The 25,093-nt window shown below is 44.5% G+C and overlaps 6 protein-coding genes across 8 annotated transcripts; 3 read left to right on the top strand and 3 right to left on the bottom strand.

Annotated features, from left to right (window-relative positions):
- The first annotated feature begins 240 nt into the window (after positions 1–240).
- LOC100836611 (uncharacterized protein At3g28850) lies at positions 241–1,923 on the top strand. Its single transcript, XM_003561745.4, has one exon. The coding sequence runs from the start codon at positions 503–505 to the stop codon at positions 1,538–1,540; it is 1,038 nt and encodes a 345-aa protein (XP_003561793.1). The 5' UTR covers positions 241–502; the 3' UTR covers positions 1,541–1,923.
- A 71-nt stretch (positions 1,924–1,994) lies between these two features.
- Positions 1,995–3,040, bottom strand: LOC104582820 (E3 ubiquitin-protein ligase EL5). Its single transcript, XM_010233756.3, has one exon. It carries the CDS (start codon positions 2,773–2,775, stop codon positions 2,287–2,289), a length of 489 nt encoding a protein of 162 aa, XP_010232058.1. The 5' UTR covers positions 2,776–3,040; the 3' UTR covers positions 1,995–2,286.
- Positions 3,041–6,587: 3,547 nt separating this feature from the next.
- LOC100839369 (60S ribosomal protein L5-1) lies at positions 6,588–9,506 on the bottom strand. Its single transcript, XM_003561753.3, has 9 exons — positions 9,376–9,506; positions 8,712–8,781; positions 8,528–8,619; positions 8,299–8,425; positions 8,127–8,206; positions 7,925–8,041; positions 7,404–7,538; positions 7,037–7,206; positions 6,588–6,925 (listed from the first exon to the last, which is right to left on the bottom strand). Exons 1-9 carry the CDS (start codon positions 9,376–9,378, stop codon positions 6,814–6,816), a joined length of 906 nt encoding a protein of 301 aa, XP_003561801.1. The 5' UTR covers positions 9,379–9,506; the 3' UTR covers positions 6,588–6,813.
- A 221-nt stretch (positions 9,507–9,727) lies between these two features.
- LOC100823624 (umecyanin) lies at positions 9,728–10,671 on the top strand. Its single transcript, XM_003559588.4, has 2 exons — positions 9,728–9,958; positions 10,353–10,671. Exons 1-2 carry the CDS (start codon positions 9,778–9,780, stop codon positions 10,562–10,564), a joined length of 393 nt encoding a protein of 130 aa, XP_003559636.3. The 5' UTR covers positions 9,728–9,777; the 3' UTR covers positions 10,565–10,671.
- Positions 10,672–10,725: 54 nt separating this feature from the next.
- LOC100844844 (dnaJ protein homolog) lies at positions 10,726–14,420 on the bottom strand. Its single transcript, XM_003561771.4, has 6 exons — positions 14,127–14,420; positions 12,354–12,516; positions 12,122–12,266; positions 11,754–12,030; positions 11,463–11,661; positions 10,726–11,370 (listed from the first exon to the last, which is right to left on the bottom strand). Exons 1-6 carry the CDS (start codon positions 14,274–14,276, stop codon positions 11,042–11,044), a joined length of 1,263 nt encoding a protein of 420 aa, XP_003561819.1. The 5' UTR covers positions 14,277–14,420; the 3' UTR covers positions 10,726–11,041.
- Positions 14,421–17,847: 3,427 nt separating this feature from the next.
- On the top strand, positions 17,848–24,839 carry LOC100846371 (protein IQ-DOMAIN 1). Of its 3 annotated transcripts, none has more exons than XM_014897589.2 (7): positions 17,848–18,004; positions 19,306–19,458; positions 20,366–20,608; positions 21,037–21,261; positions 21,912–22,025; positions 23,442–23,934; positions 24,357–24,839. In XM_014897589.2, exons 2-7 carry the CDS (start codon positions 19,348–19,350, stop codon positions 24,428–24,430), a joined length of 1,260 nt encoding a protein of 419 aa, XP_014753075.1. In that variant the 5' UTR covers positions 17,848–18,004; positions 19,306–19,347; the 3' UTR covers positions 24,431–24,839. The 3 variants fall into 3 exon arrangements, with proteins under 3 accessions (XP_014753075.1, XP_014753076.1, XP_014753077.1); XM_014897590.2 differs by having other exon boundaries at positions 17,907–18,056; XM_014897591.2 differs by lacking the exon at positions 17,848–18,004 and adding an exon at positions 18,034–18,161.
- The last annotated feature ends 254 nt before the right edge of the window (positions 24,840–25,093 follow it).

The raw sequence follows: 25,093 nt of genomic DNA on the forward strand, positions 1-25,093 counted from the left end.
TTTTTCCCCTAAAAAGAACGATTGCATTTTTTTCGCAACTAAACTGGCCGGAGGGAAAAGAAAGAAAAGAGAATCTCGTTCCACGGGGCAACGTACAGCGTAGTTTTTTTTTTTTAGCTATACAGCGTAGTTTTTGTCTTGCTCGGCCCCCCATGGAGTGACTGGACCTCTCAGCATTTCACCTTCTTTTTAATTGCGGTGGGTCTTGGTTGCTCTGGTAGCCGTTGGCCCGTTGCCCGCACCCAATCTGGGCTTCTCCGTCAGCAGCCGATGCTTTAAAAACGGCAACTCGCATTTCCCTTCTCTTCTAGCCGTTGGCACTTGGCAGCGACTTCGCCTCTCTTCCCTTCCCTTCCCCCCTCTCGGCGTCCGCGCCCAGGCCGCATCTTAATTACCAGTATACTAGTAGAGCAGAAGCATCCTAAGCAAGCAGCAATTATTGTCCCCTAGGATTTGCAGCTCGCGCTGCCGCACAGTGAGAGATCGAGGGGGGAGGAGGAGGATGAGAGGGCTCAGATCGCGGATCCTCCGAACCTTGCAGTCCTTCCCCAATGCGGCCGCCGCCGCCGCCGTGCAATCCAACATCCTCCTCCTTCCGCCTCCCGATGCCTTCACCACCTCGTCGCCGCCCGAGAAGTGCCGACTCCAGGAACACGCGCCGTCCCCGATGGCGGCGGGAGCGGATCAGGCCGTGCCCGAGCTGCCCACGGTCTCCGACGGCGACGACGACGACAAGGAGAACGTCTCGCCCGAGGCCAACCCGCGGAAGGCCAAGAAGATGAAGGTGAGCTCGGACCATTGCGACCATGATGGGAGCGCGGTGGTGGATCCCGGCCTGGCGGCGGCTGCCAGTGCCAAATGCTACCGCCGCCCGGACCTCGCGTCGGCGACCCTCTTCGATCCGGACCTCCTCGCCGAGTTCCGCGGCGTCGTCGACGCCTACGCCCGTGCCTTCGAGAAGACCAAGCGAAGCCATGACGAAGAAGGCGATGACGACGCCGTGCTGCTAGACGGCATGGATCCCTTGGCGGGGTTCGAGAGCCGGTGCCCGCCGGGCGGCGAGCGGGCCGTGGTGCTCTACACCACGTCACTGCGCGGGGTGCGCAAGACCTTCGAGGACTGCGCCACCGTGCGCCGGCTCCTGGACGGCCTCCGCGTCGCCTTCCTGGAGCGCGACGTCTCCATGCACGCCCCCTACCGGGACGAGCTCCGCGCGCTGCTGCTGCCGCCCGACAGCGCCGCCATGGCCATGCCCCTCCCGCCGCGGCTGTTCGTGGACGGGCGGTACGTCGGCGGCGCCGACGAGGTGGTGGCGCTGCACGAGCGATCGGGGCTCCGGCCGATGCTCCGTGGCGCCCCGCGCCGCGCCGCGGGCGAGGCGGCGTGCGCGGTGTGCGGCGGCGACTGGTTCGTCGTGTGCGGCGGGTGCAGCGGCCGTCATTGGCTCTATGACGACGGCGGCGGCGGCGGCTCGGCCAACCGCGTGCCGTGCCCTGGGTGCAACGAGAACGGGCTCGTGCCCTGCCCGCTCTGCAGCTGAGGCCATTCCTCTGGCCGTCGCATGTAAATCACCTTTTGTTGTGTTAATTAGCAAGGAAGGAGGCTGCTCTGCAACGGAATTCCTTTGCGAATTGAGATTCTTTCGCCATGTTGTATTATAATTTTATCTATAATGTGTAGTTCTTGGAGGGGCTACACAGCGGTGCGCCATTGTTGCTGCTGGAGCCTGGAGAAGGGTTCATTTTTTAGGCTTGTCTGTGTTCATTCATTCACCCTGCAAAATGTGGAATGAAATAGACCAATCGGTGCAGCTTCTGACGAGGTTGCTGTCCGAGGTAACATCTGACTGTTGTACTCAGGAGTCAGGTCTCCCCCCATCTGTCGTTCTGAACTCTCAGGCCAAAATGCCTTTTCCACTGTGAAGAACTCCAAACGGAATGGAACTTTAAACGGAATGGAACTCTAAATATCCAATATCCAGACTCCTTTCTGCAGGAATATAAAAACGCGGAAAGCGCATATTTTAAAAAGTTCTTACATCAGAATTTGCGTCGGACCAACATTTCACTGAATCTCCTTTCATTCTGGAAGCAAAAGAAAAAACAAACAAACAGAAATCTAACTGCCTATTAACAATTGCAAATGCGCTTGCTCCCTCTGAAAAAAAAAAGGAAAATTTATTCCCCTTTCTCTTTCTCTGTGCGTGTGCGCGTGTGCGTACTCTGTAACTGTAAATCCTACTGGCAGCCACCCAAAATGATCAAAGAATACTCATCATCGCCAAAACTAGGAAGACGCCGTGATCCGCGGCGGCATCGGCGGGCACTCCAGCGGCGGCATCATCATCCTATTCCTCGGCAGCAGCAACACCCGGCCCCGGCATATCGGGCACGTCCGGCGCTTCCGGAGCCACCCGTCGATGCCGCACTCGGCGTGGAAGAAGTGCCCGCACGCCGGCACCATCCGCACCAGCGCGCTGCCCTTGCCGTACTCCCCCAGGCAAAGGGCGCACCGCTCCCTCTCTTCCTCCTTCTCCGTCTCCGTCTCAGTCTCCTTCCCCTTCCTGGCCGCCACCTGCTCGTACGTCGTCATGAGCGTCATCCCGCCGAGGGCGCTCTCGACGTCAGCGGCGTGCACGCGCCCCGCTCCTGCTGCATCGCCGCCGGCCCCGTCGCAGGCGCCGCCGGGGGAGAAGACGACGGCCACGATGACGATGAGCAGCGCCAGGGCCACCACGGCGGCGATCTCGAGGACGAGTGCGAGGTTCGGTCCCATCTTGACTTGATTTGCTCCTCCGGCTAGCGAGCGAGCTCGAGTTTGCTAAGCTCGATCGCTCCCGTGCTTTGCTTTTATGTATTAGACTTTCAGAGCTCTCGGGAGGCTTCGTGGCAAAGTCAGGAGGTAGTGAGTGAGAAAGACGCGGGTCGAGGTTTCCCAGAATCTTTCCGATAGTTTCCTTTCTTCTTCTGCCGGACAATTCCCGCTCTTAGCCTTGCCTTCTTCTAGTGCTCCGGTTTAGCTTGTGTTTTCTTTTCCCTTGGAAATCCAGATGTAGATACGCGGTAACTTGTTTCGCTTTGCTTCTCTTGATGATTTCTTTTCTTCTTTCGAACAGAAATATATAAGCTTTGTCTCATTCATTAATGAACCAAGAGTTTTTAATACAGCAATGGAGTACTACGTAGTACTGTAGTATGGAGTAGAATTTCATTCAAAAAGCTTAACTGTTGGTTTCTCACATTAATTAGCATTTGGAAAAAGAACCAAACTATTCATGTAGATGTATTCTAAAACTGTTTTATTTTGGACAGAACACAGATATTAATTGAGTCAGATACTATAGTGAAAACCACAAAAAGGAAATGTATGTTACAAATAATCAATCGGCTGCAACACTTTTTGACTGAATGTTTAAATCAAACGACCGAAGATTGCAGTAAATTACTGCTTATAATTTGTATTTCTCCGGACTATAACTTTTAGCTTGGTAATGAATATTTTTTGGCAACGGCCAATCAGCAAAATGATTGAACAAGTTTTGATTGGTGTGTTTTGATCCTGGGGCCAATAGAGCAGGCCCCGCCGAGTGGAAATTTGGAATGATTACGTTTTTGGTCCTTTTCTACTCATGTGGAAATTTCATGTCGACATATTCTCCCTGGTACTTCATTAACTAGAGAAAACAAAGGTCGCCGTTTTTGCTGTGTCGAGTCTAAGAACTCCTGAGTCCTGAGACTTTTCTGTCCGTGTTTGGGATGGTTTTCAAGTTAGTGTAAGAGAGTCCGTGTGGGCAGAACATGTCAAAGCCCACTCGATGACTAGTCCTGACCGTACTGGTTGATTGCTGAATGCCAGTGGTACTCCAAATATCCAACGGGGTGGTTTCGTACTTTTATGTACTTGTGATATGCGTTTTGGCATGAACCGTTTAGCTGTGTTAAATGTCCGAAGGAAATGTATGTTAGAAATACTCAACAATCGGCGACAGCCGACCTTGACTAAAAGTCTAAAATAAAAAAGACTGAAAATTACAATAATTTTTTGCCGATATTGTGCCCTCTATTTTTGTCGACTGTAATTTTTAAAGAAATGGCATGATCAGCCACTAAATTTGGCACATAACAGTTTAGTCAGCTGCCGGTGCTAGAACCACAGTAATGACATCATGCTGGTGTCCCTCCTGATTTCGGTTTGTGCATTGGCCGCTTCTACATCTCGGTTCGGGCCATGAAACATGGTAGATGTGGTTTTGACAGAAGATGATTCAGACATACAGTACTTTTTAGGAATTTGTGGCTAGACATTCCACCAGTGACAACTTTGATATCGACGGTAAAGGAGAAAGCGACGCCCGAGTTGCAGTAGACAAAAGATCTACGTGCATGCGGTGGGTGACTAGCGAGAGGGGAAATGCTCATCGGGGGATGCGGAATTGCAACGCGGAAAGCAAGCGTCTACTAAAAAGAAATTGGTCGAGCAAGTGTTTACTAAAAAAAGAGTATTTCTCGGTGCCTAAAAATAGTTATTTCTTAGTCAACAACCATAGTCATTCAATGAAGATTTTCTTATCTATCGGACCTACTTTAATCTTACACGAATATCAATGATTTTATCAAAAGGTTGTTATCATCGACTAAGAAATAGTTATCTCTCGGTCGCCTAAAAAGTAGCAAAACCGTTACTAAAAAGAACTCTCCAGCTGGTAGCCTATATACACGTCAGTAGTTGTGTGGCCGATTCAGGACATGTACAATAGTTGATAAGACAACCTTTTCTTACTTGTTCTACGTCATTTAGGAAAGAAAATAAAACATATCGTACAACGGGTCATCTCTTTGGTGTCATAACTTATAATTAATGATTAGATGAATAAAATTAATTAAATAAATGTTATGAAAATGTGAAATCCGATACGATGGAAATTTTGTCTTTTCTTTGCCTTATCGTTCTTACGAAGAGATCATCTTTTAGTTAAGAGAAGGTTTATGCCTTTTTTCGTTCTTCTCTTTTCCACGTTAGCAATTATCCTGCATGGCATCGTTAAGAAAAGGATGACGTCACCCCATGGTACACGTTTTAGTACCGAAAAGATAGATATAGACAGAGGGTGAACTGGAATGCCAAGTTGAGCGGTGAAATCGAATAAAGATACCATGTGCCAAGTTTAATAAGTTGCGATGTGATTTCCTCTAATTTTTTAGCCAAACAATGTACTTCCGCCGTCCTAGAATAAGCGCAGCTGATTTAGTACACCAAGTCGATGACACTTATTTTGGGACAGATAAAGTATTACGTGTACTATATTGTTGGGGCAACGGTCAATTAGCAAAACAGTTAAACAAGTTCTCATCATGCCCATAGATCGGCCCCGCGGTATGGAAATCTGGAATGCATACGTTCACGTCGACGCTTTCTCCACCGTACGTACTACTACTGTAAACAAAGGTCCTACTAAGTATTTTCCGTGTCGACGCCGATGGGGAGAACTCTTCCCGTGGAACTTCCGTCCGCGTCTCGGATGGTTTTCAGCGAGCAGGGCAGGCAGGGGTCTGTGTCTGTGTGGCCACAAACAACAGTTCAAGGTCCACGCAAGGACCAGTCTGTGCTTGCTGACTGATGGATGAAAGGACACCAGTGATAGAGGTATATTTTCAACTTTTTGATCATTCAACATCACCTAATTCCCCATCGCCGGTTTCACGATCTGCGTTTTGGCTTCACCCTTGCCCGCCTACCCGTGTTAAATCGCATCAGAAAAATCTGAAGGATTTATTAAGTCGACACGTTATCACCTAATCCCAGTCAATCGGCACGCAACAAACATGGACAGAAGAGAACAAGCCTAAAGAACAGGTCCATGGTGCGTGCATCTTTAATTCTCTAGTGCACTACCACGGCGACGCACAGCCGAGCATCGGCGGTCGGAGGTCAAGCACGTAAGACGTCAGCGACCAATTTGCTTGCTCCTTGTCCCCCCCTCACTCACTCGGTCACTCTCAGCACCTGCAGGCTGCCTTGGCACCAGTTCCAGAAGAGTTGAGAACCTTCTAGGCCAAGTCATGACATAGTGAGAAACCGGCACACATGAGTTTCCAGGTATCTTTCAGCAATTTTCGTCGTTGGAGTGGGTTTAGAGGTTTAGCCGTTCAGGCCTGTCCATACCTTTCGTGTGCCATCATGGCGTGCGGCGTGCCTCAGCTAAAACACACAAACAAAAAAACATAGCGTGTATATCTACCGTCTTGTTTAAACAAAAGAGATGAGAGACGAGGCTACGCGCCAAATATGGAGGGAAGAGAGACGGCGAGAGCAAATACATGTTACGCGTTTTGTGATTTTGGACGCAGTAACCTATTGGAAGTGTCTTCACTCCATTCGTCAATAAAGAGAGCAAAATCATGATATGTTTGGTCAGAAAGATAATTTCAAATGAACATGGCATGACAATTTTCCTACATATTTCAAAATAATACTTCTAAATCAGCCTTGTGATCCCCCGAATCCTGTGGTCATCGTTCTCACAGCCAAATTTGGGCCTTGTGGTACTAATACACTACTGTCTTCATGCAACACACAGATGAAAAACATAACTGCAATCTGCTGATGACACAGCTATAAGAATTACGGCACCACGAAAACAATGCCAAACCAACAGATTACGAGCAATATCCAAATGCCAGTACTTCACAAAATCAAGATAATCTATAACTCCAGCATGACCCTCAAAACTGGAAGGAAAAGGTTTGTTGTGCAGAGTGCTGAACTTCAACAAAAATGCACATTGCAAGACTACAATAGGATCGATTACACTTTTCATTCATCGTCATCCTCGTCATCGGCAGCACCAGCAGAGGAGTTGAGGGCGTTGAGCCTTTCAACAAGACTGGCCTTCCTCTGCTCATAGGTCAGCTTCTTAAGGTTATACCTGCATCAACAAGTCGATTTAAAATGCAAGTCAGCAAAGTCACATCAAGGTGGACCAGTCAGTGTTCTGCCAAGACTCAAGAGACTATCGTAAACAGCTAGCTAAGCATACCTCTTGTGTGTCTTCGGGGCCTCCTTGGTTGATTTGACCAAGGTGGGATCAGCACGGATGGCAGCATGCACCTTCTTGTACACTGATTCTATGTCATCAGCTGAGATTCCCTTCTTGATGTACTCGCTGAAGTGGGACTGGTATTTCTCCGGTTCCTCGTCAGCCAGGGACTGGAATAACAGAGGCAGAAACAATAGTCAAGATACTTCAACAATAACAGAGCACATCGACATACTCGCAGTAATAGCGTCAAAACAAATAACAGAGTCAATACTAGAGTCAACCAACGTTAGGTACAGACAGCATGAACACTAGGAAATGAAAAGGTTTACAATATAATATAATGACAGCAATTGTTTAAACCAACCCTCATGTAGTCAGCAACATGTCCTCCATAGATGTACTTGCGGTGAACCTCCGAATCCAGCTGCTTCTCATCCTTCTTGAAACCAGCAAATCTCTTGTCACTGTGGGGAATGTCAAGACCACCATCCAAAGCTCCCTGCAGCAGCAAACAGAATTGAACCATGAGAAAAATAAGATTTAGACCAGGTGCTAAAATGATCATTAGGGACGCTTATGCATTTCAGGTGTAATGGAACAGTGAGCAGGTTATGACCATGTGCAAATCCAAGATGACAACAAATAAACAAGAATGCCATTATCCACCAAGTTAAATGGCATACAAGATATGCGGAAGAAACTTGACGTGATAAAATGGAATAGCAAAACAAAACATTCATGAGTCAATGGCGTATAGAATTAACATTGCTCAAGTCAAAGGTAGCTCAAGACCAATGGCAATCCGCTACATGTCAAAAAACCATATCTACGCACACGCACACGCACATGCACACATCACACATCATACCATAAAGCATCACATACCTTAAGTGCACCAAACACACGGTTTCCAGTAGTGGTCCTAATAAGACCAACATCCAAGAGCGCACGGAAAGGCCTCCTCTCACCAGACGGTTCAACAGAGAAGTCCTCCCCAGTGGCCTGAGCAGACACAGATTGCACAGGTTCATCAGAAGCAGCATCAGGGGATTTTACTCCGAAAATAAATGTTAGAAATGAAGTCTACCTCAACATTGCCCTCATATTCCTGATCCAAATCACGGCACTTGAGCACACGACGAGCCAGAAGGAGTCCAGTGCAGTAGGCTACATTATGCAATTCAAAAGTTGGATTGGATAAAATGCACACATCAAAGCCGCTTGATGTGCTTTGTGCATTCCGTGTGTATAAAATCTACCTGCAGCATAGTTGGTGAGGCCAACTTCAAGACCATATCGAGGCAATTCATGTGAATAGGCAGCAGCCATCACGATATCCCCAGCAATGGTAGCATACACAATTTGGGCAGTGACGTCCTTGTTGGTCTAAAGTACTATTGTCAAGAGATACAATATGCTTCTATGGTAACAAACTAATAATAAGCAGAATATAGATTGAGTAAACTTGCAATGAAAACTGAAGGATACAAATCGCACAACAAAGCGGTACTTGGGTGTGTTGTACTTGTTCTTGTCCTGGTTGGTGAGCCTCAGCCTAGCCCTGTAATCGGTCTTTCCCTCTGCAAAACAAGGACAAAAGGAAAGCAGCCTGTCAAAAATAATGTCCAATGACAGGAGTAGCAAAGTCATCAAGGCGCGGAGTTACACATACGTCGCCTTCTTTTGAATTTGACTTGGAACCGCTTGGAGTACGCCCTTGTCTTCTGGGTCTTGACAAACACCTAAAGGATATATCCAAAAGAAGCATATGCGTACATTGGTTGTAGACACTAGTTCTACCAAAGACATCTTACTAATCAATAAGGTGGTAGAAACTAACATTTCATCTCAGACCTATAGTGGTACAAAGATGTAGAAACATGATGTAAAACCTAATGGAAACTGGGTTGTAAGCACCAGTTCTAGCTAAATGTACCCCCATTCTACTGCATGATAACAATTCAACATACATATAAATCCAGTTGCAGAAATGGATACTTTAACTACACCCTTTCAACACGCAATTATAAGCATTAATGAATTGAGGCGGCCACAAATCTTATCAGGCAACGCAAATGCAAGGAGAAGACACGCGCAGATCTAACAGATACTGTTGACTTGACAAGACGATTTCTCAACAAGATAGACCAGAAACATCATCAAATCTGACTGCAATGCTTCGTAGTCACAAGCTAGTCGGAAGAAAAAAAATTCGAAAACCTAGATGACGAACACCGTAGGCGTACGAACGCCCGGACAGACGCAGACTAGGGGCGCAATGAGAGTTCACGGATCGAAGCAGCATGACAAAGGGAAAGGGGGAGGGTCGTACGTACCATCTCGCCTGCGAGGAGGAAGCTCCTGCTGCAAAGAGACGGCGGCGGCGGCGGGGTGCTGGGGCGGGCGAGAGGGCTGGGGACGGATGCAGCGGGGTGGGGGTTATATATACGAGGGGTGCGGGCCTGGTTCCTTGGCATCCTTGCTGGGCTGTGTTACGAGCCGCTGACGCAAATGGTGGGCTTCGACGGCTGACAGTGGTGTTCACTAGTGGGCTTCAATTTGGTCTACCTTTTCGGCCCATGACATATACTTGTCCGTTTCTTTGAGAAGAAATTCCTGGAACGGGGCTTAAAAAAACGCACGTTGTAGCAGAGCAGTTGCTCGTTTCCTCTCGCGTCTTCCACATTGCCTCCCACAGAACAGATTACGTCGCTGTGCACGTCCGATAACCACCATTGATGATGGCCCTGATGGCGGCGTTCCTGGCCATTTGTTGTTTCCTCCTCCTGTCCATGGCGCCGACGGCTGTGGCCGCGACGGACCACGTGGTGGGGGGCTCGATCTGGTCGATCCCTACGAGCAGCGGCCACTACCAAGCCTGGGCGAAGAACAGGACCTTCTTCGTCGGCGACAACCTGGGTGAGCCACCCACCGTCCATTATCTACCTTCGAGCGTAACATACTCGCAGAATAAGCCAGCGTCTTTGTTTATAGAGCGAGGTGGAACGGAACCGAACGGTTCTATTCTCGTAGGAATGGAATGGAATGAAACGGTTCTATTTTTCTATATTCTAAGAACCAAACACTTAAATCACAGTTTCAAGTTAAATCACAGAACCAACTCATTCCTGTATTTTTAAGAAATGAGATAGTCAGACATATTAAGAGAATATTCTATTTTGTAGAGTTCCATTCCACTTCTTCATATTTTAAGAACCAAACACAAACACAGTAATCAACTCAGATTTTGAAACCATTTCATTTCACTACACTTCATGATCTCAACCAAACACTAAATGAATGTATAATGCAGTGTTCAAGTTCGATCTGGGGATGTACAACGTGGTGCAGGTAGGCAGCGGGGAGTACGAGTACTGCACGTGGGAGGACCCCTACAATACCTTCGACGACGCTCCGGCCGTCGTCAACCTCGACTTCCCCGGCGTCCGCTACTTCATCTGCACCGTCGGCAACTACTGCGAACTCGGCGTCAAGATATACGTAACCGTCCAGAAACCATACTAGCATCATCAAACATCTTTCTCTTCCCTGCCCTGCCGCATCTGTACTAATGCTAGTACATCCGCATCGATTAACTGTTCCCATGAATAAACACAATCTTAGAGCGACAAGTGGGTGGATAATAATGTTCATGAAGATGCCAGCAACAACATGCAAAGCCGCAATCAAGCAAAAACAGGACAACATATTCGTTCAGACGGCACGCGATGTATAGTTTTCACACAAGATTACCATTATAAGAAGTACTCTACTACCGTACGAGTATCACATTACAGCAGAAGTGGCCAACTATCCTGGATAAGTAGCATTTTTTGGGGGGTAGGGGGGTTTGCAAAGGCAAGGGATACAGTCCCGGCATATACGGGCTAAAATCAGCTTTGTGGATCACAGCAGCAAAACCAGAGAACAGGCATCTTGGGTCCAAAAAATCTTGCTGCCACGACTTGCACAGCAATGAGACAAGCTCCTAATGTACTCTGCTTACTGTTGTGCGCACTGCACTCTCTGTGCACCACCTCCAGGCATATCATCATCCTCGTCGTACGCCTCCTGAGCAGCAGCTTGGGCTTTCCTGCGCATCTCTTCCTCCATGTTGTTGACATCATGCAGTGTTGTCTCCTCGCATTCATCTAGCTCCATGTCAGTCAGCTTGGACACAGGCTTTGGTGGAAGCACAGCCTCCAGAGCCTTGCATTGCTCCGGTGCCAGCGAGTCAGGGAACTCCACTGTGAAGTGAATGTAGAGTTTGCCCTTCATGAAGGGCCTCTGGTACATCGGCATCCCCTCATCGCTTATTGCCTTGAATGAATCTGCTCACATTTGCAGAAACAAGGATTGTCAACAAGTACAGTTGCATAACTACAAACTATGAAACTTGTCACCAAGATCTGCAAGGTCTTACCAGGCTTAACAATTTCACCAGGGTTAGACTTAATGAGCAGCTGCCTGTTGTCCAGATGGGTAAGAACAAGCTGGAACCCACAAAGAGCTTCAGTGAGAGATAAGGTGTGCTCATAAAAGAGATCATCGCCCTTTCGCTTGAACTTTGGGTGCTCCTTCTGCTGGACGACGAATACGATGTCTCCAGTAACAGTATCAGGCTGAAAATAAGCCACAGTATAAATTTGTGCAATATCAAACTATCAAAGCAACTCATAAACGGTACTTCCTATCGTAGATTGACCAAGCATACCGCCTCATCAGCTTCACCAGGGAAGGTGATCTTCTGGTTGTGTTGCATCCCCTTCTCAACATGAACCTCCAGAACCTTCTTCTCCTGAACAACCTTCTCACCCTTGCAGCCTTGGCAGCGATCCTTCTCGTTGATACTCTCTCCAGTCCCCTTGCACTCGTTGCAAGCATGCTGCACCTGCTGTATCATGGAAGGCCCCAGTTGGCGGATAGTCACTTTCATGCCTGAACCCTGGCAACCTGGGCACCTCATGGAAGCACCAGATTTGGAGCCCTTGCTGAAATAAACACATGGAAGTATGTACATGAGCAGAATTGTGAAAAATGCACCACTAACTCAGTTGCCAGGAAAGGGCAAACAAGACATACCCCTTGCACTTGGAGCAGAGGACATTACGAGAAAGAGAAAGCTTCTTTGAGGTGCCATTGTAAAGATCTTCTAGAGAAGCTTTAAGTGGATGGATAACATCCTCTCCCCTCCTTTGCCTTCTGCCCCTGCTGCTGCCACCACCGCCTATGCACAGAATATACATGTACAATTTATCACATGAAAAGGACAAGACAGGCTTTGACGGTCAAACAGGTTGTCTTCAAACAATACCTCCAAAAGAGGGACCAAAGAATGATGAAAAGATGTCAAATGGATCAACTCCACCACCTCCTCCACCCATTCCTTCCTTGAGAGCATCTTCACCATACTGATCATAGATCTCACGCTTCTCAGGGTCACTCAAAACCTCATAAGCTTGTGCAAGCTCCTTGAACTGAAATAATATTGAATAAAAACATTGCTGAAATAAGCCTTTCACTCAACGGATCTTAAGTAATCAGTAAACCAGTTTAGGGAAAGAACAGAAAAGAAGCAAAATATAGTTGCATACACAAAATACTATTTAAACCTTTCCAAGCAGATAGCTAAATTATCTTCAATATGCATTTTTCAGTATTTACATCTAAGCTAGAAGCAACAAAAGCAAGAAAAAGAATATAATTTTTTGCATCATACAAAGATATTTGTAAAACATCAAATACCCAAATTCATAACAGATAACAGGAAACATTGTGATTCGCAACATAAGCAAGAAAAAATATTGTATCATACATCTTAAATATACGGCTACAACGAGTAGCAGAACACGTATGTAAGAGTGACCAAACATATAAAATACGCCAATCAATCACAACAGTAAACTAATAAAACATTATCCTAGGAGAGAGCACATCACATCTACGATATGGGCACTGTAGGAAACACATCAGTTCCACATGGACGTCATACACTGCAAGCTTCACAACAATCCAAAACACAAAAACGATCTGAGAACAGAACTAGACACCACAAATTATTTTGTGCCATCAGTAGGGGCATCATGCATGACTGACGAAATGTATAGTTGCCCCATGTGATAAATTAGCTACAAGATGGGCTACCATATTCATTACCCAGAGTGAACACAAGGTGGCCGGATGTATCTGAGGTGCTATACGGCCGTTAAACATCTTTAGTACTGCTAAATGGATCATCAGGCGTGAACGATAAGACAGATCAGCTATCTCCTCATGATATTATAACAGAGGGTTGACAACCTTAACTAGCAAAGCTATGTCATGATGGAACACAAATTGTTCCCTATGTCTTAGTTCATAAGTAGCCAGCACTTGCGGATGGCACAAAATAAAATAATAAGAGGATCACAGACCTAGTTACATCAGCAGCTTTCTAAAAGGAAGATTTAGAGAGACAAGCTTATAAGAGAATTAAAAGAGACCTTTGCTCAAGTCATCATAAGAGTGAAAGTAATTTACATCAGAAGATGTATAACGTGCCTACGCATAAGAGGGGGCTCTCGTTCCTAATAGTTATTCCCTACTGGGCAACAGTATCCTCAGATGATGGAAGTCCTCCCGGATAGCTAACCATGATGGAACACAAATGTCCCTATGTCTTGTTCGTATCAGTAGCCAGCACTTGCAAGAGGCACTACAGGTCAATCACACCTCCCAAGATCACAGTCATGATCGCAGGACACAAAACCCAAACAAGCAGGGCGAGCGAGTCCCTGATCAGCCACAGCAAAACCCTAGCAGACGCAACGAAAACTACAACCTCTGGCAAAACGAAAGGAAGAACTCCGCTACGAAATTATCACGGCCAAACAACGTAGATCGCAGATAGGAGCAACCGAGACATGCAAGCATAAATTAATCATCCTTGAAATACCGGAACTTTTTCGGCCCCGATCCATCTACCGCAACAGATCGGATCATACCATAACCAGATCGCGCCGGACGAACCCAAAAAGTAAACAGGGCAAGCAGCTAAAGATCCGACGATCATGACGAAGGAAGAGAAGGGGAGGAAAGGGAATCGGACCTTCTCGGGGTCTCCGCCCTTGTCGGGGTGGTTCTTGATGGCGGCCTTGCGGTAGGCCTTCTTGAGGTCGTCCTGGGAGGCGTTCTTGGGCACCCCGAGGATCTCGTAGTACTTGGTGTTGTCGCTCTTCTTGGGGGCGCGGCCGAACATGTTGGCCGGCGGTGGGGGTTTAGCTCACTCCTCGCGCGCCGCCCGCCTGAGCTCGCCTCGCCTGCGGTGGGTGGGGGCAGGAGCGGAGGAGGCGGTCAAAGTGGACGGCCGGACGGAGTGAGTGAGAGAGAGAGGGTTTGGCCCCTCTGGATACGCTGGGGCTAATGTATAGTACGGAATACGCGTCCCGGCTGCGGAGGCGGACTGTTTGTCTGTGGGCCGTGATGGGCCGGGCCATCGGGTCCTTGAGTGACACCTCGATTAACCAACCGGTGTTCCTCTAAAAAAAAAGATTAACCAACCGGTGTATCCCGCTCTTTATTGCTCAGCGCTGTGCGCCTCGTACGAGAGGGTCCCTGGCTCCCTCCCCTGCCTGGCGCCTACTGTTTCGAGCAGAGGACGGCCACGGGCCACCTGTACAAAGAGAACCGTACTGGCTGCCGCGCGGGGACAGTTTCAGAGGCCGCCAGGGCTCACTGCCTCGATGTTCCTGTGATCTCTTCCGTCAGTTTCGTGTGAACCAACGTTCCTTCGAAGATGTTTAGGCAAATCGAAGTCATTTAGGACGTCTTTGGTCTCCTGCATGGGCCTTGGCCGCAGCCGAGCTGCAAAAATGGACCAGTTTGGTTGCCTGTGCGGGTCTTGGCCCACGGCTGCAAAAAAGGGTCTCGAGCCTGCATGCCCGATACGTCTGAATCGAGCGTTTTTCTCGTGCAACGCCGCGATTGTCGTCTCTCTCGTCTCTGTTCGTCATTCTCCTCCACCCCGCGCCGCCTCTCGGCCATCCCGCCGTCGTCCGCGCGCGCGCCGTCCTCCGGCGCCCTCGTGCTGCCCCTTGGCTCCTCCTCCGCTGCCCATCCATTTTTCCGCAGCTGCGGTTCGCACAAGGAGCGGTTCCTCCAACGAGATCCCGCGCCGGTCCTCCTCCAAGATTCTGCCCAACGCCGGTCCTCCTCCGAGATCTAGATGCCGGTCCTCCTCTGATGTTCCTCGCGAGATTCTGTCGCCGTTTCTCCTCCCTTTCTCCTTTTCCTCCATCGACTGCTGCAAAGGCTACCAAACACTCAGCTGCAGCGAGAGGATTGCACGCCAGCTGCTGCATCGCGGCTGCGCTGCGAGCTGTGGGCGTCAGACCGACCAAACACGCCCTTAGTTTCGGATGGAGCGGGCATATAAAATCTTACGAGTATTAGTCAAACATGGCCCACTTGAGCTCACAATATGTATTTCCATATACTCCTTCGGTCCCAAATCAAGTGGCGTGTGTTTTGTATAAGGGTATATACAATTTCACATCACTTTTTTGGGGACGGAGGGAGTACAATAGATAATAGAAAATAATGTTGCATTCGATCTGTTAAAGAGAATATTTTCATAGTACTACGGTTTCATAAGTTTTGACCAATATTTTCATGCGAGGAAAAAACCTGTCAGGGTTGCACGTTGGGGACTTGTGCATATTTCTAAATGTACTTAATTATACATTGATCATTCCATTTCATTATACAACTTATATAAAAAAAATCTATTTATTCCTTTATAGACCTTTTTTTTTCTTGGCTCCTGCATCCGGTCAATAACTGCTCATAATCATTTAGTACTAAACCAACATGAATGGGCAGCACTAGAAATGAGAATGTCTTGATATAGGAGGAGAAAAAATATTTGAGCTATAATAATGGAATGGAGGGAATACTGTGAAATACATTTTCCTTGTGGACTTGCATCTCCGTGATTTTACACGTTGAGTGTTCAATCTTGTTAATCGCAAGTAGTTTAATAAGTATACATGTATGGGAAACAAACATTCTAATATTGTGATAGTATTCAAATACGATACAACATTTTGTGAACAACATGAGGCGCCTAATCAAAGCAAGCGAACCATTGTCTATCACCCCTCTACACCCCTCCTCGTAGCATGCGCCCTTGCAGTGGCGGACCCAAGATTTGGCCATGACCGGGGCAAAATTTTAATGGCAAAAAAATCATAACTACTTTGTATCCATACGCATGATTACAGGAAATTACAACCACCCTCACTTGATCTCCATGCTAGCCTATACAAGAAATCTACACGGGTACAAAGGTAAGGCAAATCTGTCTTGCCATATACCCTAATCACACTCTCCAACAGATGCTAACACTAGCCCTTGTCAATTTGGATAAAAGTCCAGGGTTAAAGCTCCTAAATCCTACTATTTTTTAGTGATATACTAGTGGGATTATAGATGATAGTTGATCCATGCATGACCAGGGCTACAGTCCAGGTAGCCCTGGGTGTAGATCCGCCCCTACCTTGCATGATGTTGTTTCTTTTATTCCTCGTGTTGCCTTCTAAATATTGGAATGAATGTCGATGTCAATTCGTTGAGCTGAGCGTCGTACCCTCACAAGGCGTTCCTTTAAGACCGAAAGGTCCCGCATCAATTCTTCTTATCACCTCTGACTTACTTTTTCTTTCTTCTCCTGGACCAATCCATCGCTTCCTATTCCCGTGTATCGGGGAAAAAAGGCTCACAATCTTGTGCTTTGTTGTATCTCCTCTAATCCTTCATCCGGTTCCTTATGAGGCAAACATTTCTTTAAAGTTTTCAAAAGATTGCATCAATGGGTTTGCACATTGTATTGTTGTAGGCATTGATAGAAACAAAGCGAGGTTTCTATACCTCGTTTGACGAGTTAGGTCATGTACAATGGGATGGTGTCAGACTTTTTTTAACAATGCTATGTAAGATAATTGCAGATGCAGAAGATAGTGACACGAGTCTTTTATTAACTAAGAGATGATCTTTTCATGAAAACGATAAGTCAATTTCAAATTTTCCCATTGTGCTATCTTTCGTCTTTTCTTCATAATTTTTCTATTGTATTTTTATTCAATTCAAGCATTAGTTGGAAGATACGATACTCAAAAATAACATACTACATAGCATGTTTTATTATCTTTACTAATGACATGAAATGTATAAGAAAAGATGGTTTTCTCCACTGTTATATATGCCTCGAGCCTTTCTATCTAACTTTTTTTTGAGAAGTTATTTCATTAAAATATTACCAGGCTTATTTCTTGTTTCTTTCTTAGGAAATGTCATCGTGGCTATTTTTGACTACAATAATTAGTTACATCATCTACAAGTACAACTCCTCTATCAAAAAGCTGGATCATTGCTAATTTATTGGGTGTGACTATTTCAAAATCACCTGTTTTTTAAGAAATGAGTCTTAAATATCATATGACGTTTCAAAACCATTGGATTAAGATCTAAATGTCATCCATATTCTTTTCAATAGCAAAAGTTTAATTTATTACCCCATGGGCTGCCAAAGCTTGAGCAACAATACTACTCTCCCTAGGACAATATTCTTCAATGATATATGATTAAAACCATGAACAAGATTATAACAATCTACGGAGTATACAATTACGGCCGCCAGGCATTGCCTCCTGCTTGTACTTGCATTGTTTGTCATCACTTCCATGCAATCTGAGTTTACTTCGATCTTAGGACAGCCCAGCCTATTTCAGCTTTCTATCTAAGTCTCTACTCCAACTTTTTTTTGCTTCGAAGAAACGGTAAATAAGAGGGAGTAAAGAAAAGAAGAAAAGAAATCTAAAGAGCAACGAAAAGCAGAAAGGGTCGCGACAGAAGAGCCGAAGAGGGGGAGGGGATGGTCTCCACTCTCTGCCCTCCCCCGTCTCAGGCTCTCTCGTCCTCGTTGCCCAGGTGAGCCCAAACCCATCCGATGCCCAGAATCGCGCAATCGCTAGGCATTTCGGTGAGCGCTTCTCGGCTGTGCGTTCATCTTCCGGTGTTTATGGGATGCAATTTAGCCTAATTTGGAACCCCGCCCTAATCATTCGTGGCGTCTTCTTGGATTCAGGTCGCATTCTCTATTAATTTTGGGGTTTCTTTTCAACGTCCGAGTTTTGCGTCCCTTGTTTCAATTGTGCTTCGGCGTTTTGCCTGCCTGTGGTGCTGATTCGTGCGTGCCTTTGGTGGCTTGGAAGTTGGAACTGCATCGCGTACATGATGCATATTGATGTTAACTTTTCTCATGGAGTTTGAGCCAGTCCGTGAATCAGCAAAGTGCTTGCGTTTTTGCGAGATTTTAGACGGGGCGTTGCAAAATGGTTCCATTTTTGTACAATCTTTGGCCCCCTTTTCTTTTTTCTCTTAAAGCTAGTTTCTTAAAGCTGTGTCTTCGTTTGGTCTAAAGTTTTCAGTGAATCTCCAAGGCTTGCTGCTTCGTCTTATGTTTGGAGTCCTGCAACTTACTTTTGCGTTGGAGCAATCAGTCTATCTTACGTTTTGTATGCCTGCAGCTTTTGAAAAAAGTCGTGTCGAAATGCATTCCTCTTGGGAATTACTTGTGAGTTTCGATAAATTTGTGGCCGCACCCATGGAATAGATAAGTTGCTTACATTTTGCATAAGTATGCCAAAGTTTATGAAAGACTGTCTCTCTTGCTTTCTGGAAACAGCCAACAGTCAACAGGTTACATGGTTTGGTACTGGTCTGTATGGCGCATACTCCTTAGTGATCTGATGAAGAGTTCTTCAATTTCAGTTGAACTGCATTCACTGTAAACTAGGGCTCTGAGTAGCATTAGGTATCAACATCTCTGCGAGTTTGGTGCTGTAGTCTTGAGTGGCGCCATATATTTTCATGGCGAACATGCAAGTATATAACGAAGGTTCTTTATGCATCGGCATTATTCATTGGATTTGACAATTTGCCTAAGTTGTGCATATTTTCATGGTTCACGGGAAGACTTCTTAATATTTTGGTTATCATTTCTTTATGTTTTGCGACAAATTTTGGTTATTATTTCTACAAGCTGCCTGTGCTAGCTGTTACAGTAGAATTGCTATATGTTGCTTGGGATTCTGTCAACTGTCATGTTACCTTTCTTGTTTTAAGCTATGCATCGGTGTTATTCTTTTACTTAAGTAATACTGAGTAACTAATAAGCAAAGGTAGCTTTACTTCATTAGTACCAGAACAATACAATATTCTGAATGCAGGTCTTAGGTGATTGAACTAGAAGAAAGGAAAGGTTGGGTATCATGGGTATTTCATCCAAGTGGATTAAATCACTGGTTCGCATAAGAAAGCAAGAAAAGGGGGGAAATTCAGAAAATCAAGAAAAGACACAAAATGCCGAGAGCAGTGAAACTGTAAGTCATGGCATTCACCTTGGGTTTGTATCATGTAATTGTACTGATTTTCTTTGGACATTATTTTGATCGACCTAACTATACTCTGAAGTATGTAACTATGATTATTTTGTTCGCCTTTTGTTTCTGTTTTCTTCTCTTGCGAGCAAAGCTTGATAGGTGCATATGCTTCTTATTTCTGTCTTTTTATGTGGGAGTTGGAAACATGACAACCCTTAAAGAATGAGCAAAATTACAGAAGTGGATGGTTCACCAAATTTGGTTTGCCGGATGCCACACAAGTGCTGTTGTTGACATGTCTTGGTCATAGGCTTGCTGCTCAACAACTCTGTTCCACTGTCAGTAGCTCCAATGTGGAGAAACAATGTTGACATTATGTGGTTAATATCTGCATATTAAATGCTCTACACTAATTTAGCAATTATATGCCATTACTGCCAGAATTTATGTGCTTCAATTCCCTCACCTGCAAAACAAAATAAAAGCATCTTGGACCTAAGTTTTTTGTTGAGCACTTAATGTGATGTTTAGGTTTTTAATGTCTTAATTAACTGGTCTGTCAGTGATGGGTACCTGTTTGATTTATGCACCACTAGATGATTGTATTGCTTTACTCTTTTAATTTCGGGCAACCTTATTAATATTACTTCTCAAGGCGTTAGTATGTGAACTTTACTATTGTAAAAGATATCATATAGTTGAACCTTAAGTTTGAGTATGATATGCATTCGAGTCTGTCATGCAGCTCTGCAAGATGGTGTTACTTTGTAAGCATGAAATCGTAACTAGCATAGTACATTATTAGTTTTTTTTAGGACATCTTACTACTTGACTATTAGTTCGCTGATGTACTTCATATATTGGCTCTTCCATCCTGACAATTTTATTTTTTTCATAAATATTGTAGAGCTCTGCTGTTCGACAGCTACACAAACGAAAGCATTCTCTTGGTCATGGAGGGACACTGACAGCAGAAGAACTTGCAGGACATAGTGAAACATTGACCGATGACACTAATATACAGATGGTTTCAAATTCCATTTCTTCAGAAGGTGCATCACATGATGTACATGTTTCACAGACTGAAGAACTTTCTAGACAAGAGGATTTGTCTGCAATAGTTATTCAGTCTGCATTTCGGGCATTCTTGGTATGCTATCTTTGAACATTGTTATGTTAGATAATGTATACCATCGTGTATTTGCTTTTCCATGTCAAGAATGATGTTAAAAAATGGTGAATATGCCCATATTCATGTTTGAATCATTTATGCCAACATGAAGGGCAAGCGAGGCTATAAGGTTGTCCAAGAAAAAGAGAAATTTTGTGCTAGGGGAGGGGGTGGGGGCGTCCTAGTACATTCTTCAGTAATCAGAAGAAAACCATGTGAAACTAGATCTTCTTGTTCTGAATTAAAAGTGATAATTTGGCTAGATATATCGTTCTTTGTGTATGGCAAAGCACGGGTTAAAGAAACCATGGCTTTTGTGCAGCATTTAAGCTCACGATTTTCAAGCATCTGTCACAGTTTGCTGGTCCTGACATGTTGATTTTATGTGTTGCTTTTATGCATAACAGGCTAGACGGGCCTTACGTGCACTGAAAGGAATAGTTATACTGCAAGCCCTTGTTAGGGGTCATATTGTGAGAAATCAGACAGCAGAAACACTTCGATGTATGCATGCGCTGGTAAGAGCTGAGGCTCGTGTCAGGGCAAGACAAGTTCGCGGTTTAGAAAACCAGGTGGTACGGAAAAAGGTTCCTGAACAAGATGGTCATGAGAATCATGTTCAAGAAATTGAGGTATGACATAATCCCTTAGAAGTAAGTATGCTACTCTATCTTTATTCAGTTACATAAACTTCTAATACAGTACATACAAGTAAGAAGAGAGGCACATAAGTTTTTCAAAGAGGGCAGAAGGAAACAACCTGAACATAGAGTTTGGTGTAATAAATTAAGTTCTAAATGATCCATTGAATGGTGATGAGAATGAAACCGCAAATGCTATCAAACTAAGACGGTTCAGCAGCTGACTTGGATTGAACATGGGTTAGGGCCAAGAAAAAGTATTATTAAGGGTTGACTTGATCCTGCCATCACCTATAAAATATTCAGTTATCGTGTGTCTGTCCCAGCTGTATGTTCTGAATGAACGATATTGCACTGTAACCCTTTGATATTCTGCAAATGATTGCAGCAATAATATATTCTGGGCCCATCATACTTACTCCCTCCGTGCTATAATTCTTGTCGCTGTTTTAGTTCAAATTTGTACTAAAACAGCAACAAGAATTATGGGCCGGAGGGAGTAGTTACCAACCGAACAAAGAAAGTTTTACATAGTTTCAAGATATCAAAATAGAAAACTCATACATGAGTGCGATAAAAAAATTCTTGACTAGCCTCTGTTTATGAGATAACATTCTTTACTTCCGCAACAACAAATGCAGGAAGGCTGGTGTGGCAGTACTGGTTCCGTGGAAGAACTGCAGGCTAAAGTACTGAAACGGCAGGAAGCTGCAGCCAAACGTGAGCGAGCAATGGCGTATGCGTTGACTCATCAGGTAATTTTGGAGGGTGTATTAGCTAATTGGGACTTTTTAAGTGATGACCTGAGCCGAATGGCTTGTGATTATAGTCCATTAGTAATGCAGAATCAATAAGGTTATGGATAATGGATTCTATTTCTGTCTCAATGAACGTACATGCCTTTCAAATGATGTATAACTGCTATGTATATTATTTAATAGTTTAGTGAAAAGGATATTGTTGCATGGCAAATTATAGGTTCAGAAAACCATGATGTGACTGAGAGTCTGGAATAGACCTGGGCAAACCCCGGGCCTGGCCAGGTTTCGGGCTGGATTTCGTAAAGCCTGACGGGAAAACCCCAAGACCAGGACCGGCCCGAAGCTCGTGAAATGGCCATTTTAGCACTAAATTATTATTTTTGGGATAAAAATGATTTTTATACCTATTTTCAGTTTTTTTTCTAATACATTTTGGGCTTTTGGGCCAGGCCGCCCATGCCTAGGTGACCAGGTCTAGTCTGGTACCACTGTTGTGATAAATATCAAACAATAATCCCATATGCTTTAAAGGAGAAAAGATCATACAAATTCTCTCGATATTTGAGAGAAAAGGAGAAGGTATTGCTCTTATTATTGTGAGGCTAGATTATAATGGTTTATTGTTAACTATATATTACATTTGTACAACAAATATAACTATATTTTCAATTGTAGGGATTAGAGTTTTATAGAAAGCACAGCTACAACTTGAAATCATTATATCATGCAATAGCATTTGAGATTCGGCTAGTTGTATCATGCAAACTGTTGGGAACACACTTAACTAGGTGTATGACTAATAGATCTGGATTTCGTGAACTGACTTACCTAGGAACCTTGGATCATCCCTTTTTGCTCTCTAAGCTTCAGTTTATTTATCTATTTTAACCTTTAAATAAATTGTAGATGTATAATAATTTGGAATAAGAACAGATGCAAAAAAATACGGCCAATTTGGGGTGCACAAAAGAAGACAAGAATTTGTACTCACATTTTGTAATAGAAGTCTGTATTGTACAGAACCAAAACACGTTCATGTGATCCTAGGAGCAGATTTGCCTTTTCTCTATTTTTTCCAAACCATCTTCTACATGTTTTTTCATTGTCACTTCACCAAAGTGCAATTCATGTGCTTCACCGGTTTAATAGCACACAAACCAAAATATTACTCCATCCGATCCATAAAAAGTGTCACCCATTTTGTACTAAGTACAAATTTTGTACTAAGTGGGTGACACTTTTTATGGATCAGAGGGAGTACTAGTGTACTCTAGTCTAGAGTTTACTTGGAATTAATGCCCTAGGGAACCAGCATTTGATAATGATCTTAAAATAGTGCGGCAATAAGGTACTACTTGTTGATATATGTTAAGCTCTCAAGTCATTAAGTTGTGATTTTCTCTTGGTCAGCGGCAAGCTGCTTCAAGGCAGCAGAAACCTACAAGTCTGCAAGGAATCGAACTTGACAACAGCCACTGGGGATCAAACTGGGTAGAGAGATGGATGGCTGCACGTCCATGGGAGAACAGGTTACTTGACAATAATACTAAAGAGAGCATACCAGTATGCGATGGTAATCAGGATGAGGAAATGAAGTCTCAGGTCACACCAAAGGGCAAAGTGGCAATTTCAAATACTCCTAGTGGCCCAAACAAGAAGAAAGACACAAACCACAAGAAGTCATATTCTGACATAAACTTTACTTCATTTGGGCGATCATCAAGTGTACTCCCTTCCACCTCTTTGGGATCATCCAAACAGAAATCGAAGTTGGTAGATGAGATTTTTGAGGAAGTCAGCTCCCAGCCCACAGATCTAGCTTCTTTGTCCGTGCTCAATCCGAAAGAAAGGGGTGCACATCTGAATACAAAGGCCAACAAGCGGCTATCTCTACCAAATAAAGGTAATACACACGACACTCACAACTCATCCAACCTTTTTGTTGTTTTTTTAGGATACATGCTTGCATCCTAGAATGATTTCTCATCTTGTATTGGCGATCATTCAAAGAACTGGTGCACACCATTTGGAACCCATTTATCCAAAAGAAGCAATTGGACCCATGTAGTACATAATACTAACTGTTATATTTGAAAGCCTATTTGATTTGCTTACCCACAGCTTTTTGTGCAAGAATTTTGTAAGGCTCTTGATATGAGGAGCTAGCTGATCGTTGATTTTTATTTGTCCTATCTCACTATGATTGATGTAAGCCTATCATGCTTCTTATACATCATTCCGGAAAATTATACATTTCTCCTTTTTCGGCCATGCATTTCCATGAATCAACATCCATAACTCCGTAAGTTTTGATGTTTCTAACAGTTTGTGGGGGAGCAGTGAAGGGGACAACCAACAGGAATCCGACGAACCGATCTGCCAATGCTACCCTGCTCTGAAGCCAAGGGCAATCGCTCCTCATCAAGCCCGGAAGCAAGTTGAGGTACATGCCTGATTGCACATACCGTTTCCAAACTGACTTGGGCAATCTGTTGCTGTTCTCGGTGTGCTGTTTCTGCAGCGGTGCAGGCTACATCTCTGTAGATAAATTTCCGAAAAGATCACACATGTAGGTTGACGGTGTGTTTCCATATTTGTGTTGTGCAAGGTTGATGCCTTGACGGGTGTTCCCATTTTCCTGTTGTGTAAGGTTGTGGATATGTTTGTTGTTGTTGTTCTCTGCTATATGTTGTTCTAGCTACTGAAAGAAGGCATTGTGTCAGTGTGCATCCTTTTTTAAAGTTCTTCCTGATGACAAACATGTGTATCCCTTATATTTATATTTTCGACACTCCTGCATCACTCTGACCAATGGCTGATTGACAATATATATACAAGCAGATGCATGCCAACATTTTTTTTTAAGATCAGTATATTTCAAGAACCTGTGCTGAGTCCATCCATATTATTCCTTGCACACATAAGTTAATAGTGGAGCAGTACGGTATGAAGAGAATGTGTTGGGTATGAAAGAAAATAATTTAATATACTGAAGTTTACGGGTATGAAATAAAATGTGTTGGGTCATGAGCTCTGCTGCTCTCCATGATTGGGCTCTCCTT

Source organism: Brachypodium distachyon, chromosome 1 (genome assembly GCF_000005505.3).
Source record: "Brachypodium distachyon strain Bd21 chromosome 1, Brachypodium_distachyon_v3.0, whole genome shotgun sequence".
NCBI classification, from domain to species: domain Eukaryota; kingdom Viridiplantae; phylum Streptophyta; class Magnoliopsida; order Poales; family Poaceae; genus Brachypodium; species Brachypodium distachyon.

Coding starts and splice junctions, on each gene's coding strand:
- LOC100836611 (XM_003561745.4), top strand. CDS start 503: ATGAGAGGGCTCAGATCGCGGATCCTCCGAACCTTGCAGTCCTTCCCC.
- LOC104582820 (XM_010233756.3), bottom strand. CDS start 2,775: ATGGGACCGAACCTCGCACTCGTCCTCGAGATCGCCGCCGTGGTGGCC.
- LOC100839369 (XM_003561753.3), bottom strand. Junction 8,426..8,527: donor ACCGCTTTGTTGTGCGATTT/GTATCCTTCAGT, acceptor ATAGTACTTTAG/ACCAACAAGGACGTCACTGC. Junction 7,539..7,924: donor GTGTGTTTGGTGCACTTAAG/GTATGTGATGCT, acceptor TTGCTGCTGCAG/GGAGCTTTGGATGGTGGTCT.
- LOC100823624 (XM_003559588.4), top strand. CDS start 9,778: ATGATGGCCCTGATGGCGGCGTTCCTGGCCATTTGTTGTTTCCTCCTC. Junction 9,959..10,352: donor CTTCGTCGGCGACAACCTGG/GTGAGCCACCCA, acceptor TGTATAATGCAG/TGTTCAAGTTCGATCTGGGG.
- LOC100844844 (XM_003561771.4), bottom strand. CDS start 14,276: ATGTTCGGCCGCGCCCCCAAGAAGAGCGACAACACCAAGTACTACGAG. Junction 12,267..12,353: donor CTTTGGTCCCTCTTTTGGAG/GTATTGTTTGAA, acceptor TTCTGTGCATAG/GCGGTGGTGGCAGCAGCAGG. Junction 11,371..11,462: donor TGGTGAAATTGTTAAGCCTG/GTAAGACCTTGC, acceptor AAATGTGAGCAG/ATTCATTCAAGGCAATAAGC.
- LOC100846371 (XM_014897589.2), top strand. CDS start 19,348: ATGGGTATTTCATCCAAGTGGATTAAATCACTGGTTCGCATAAGAAAG. Junction 19,459..20,365: donor ATGCCGAGAGCAGTGAAACT/GTAAGTCATGGC, acceptor TAAATATTGTAG/AGCTCTGCTGTTCGACAGCT. Junction 22,026..23,441: donor CGTATGCGTTGACTCATCAG/GTAATTTTGGAG, acceptor TCTCTTGGTCAG/CGGCAAGCTGCTTCAAGGCA.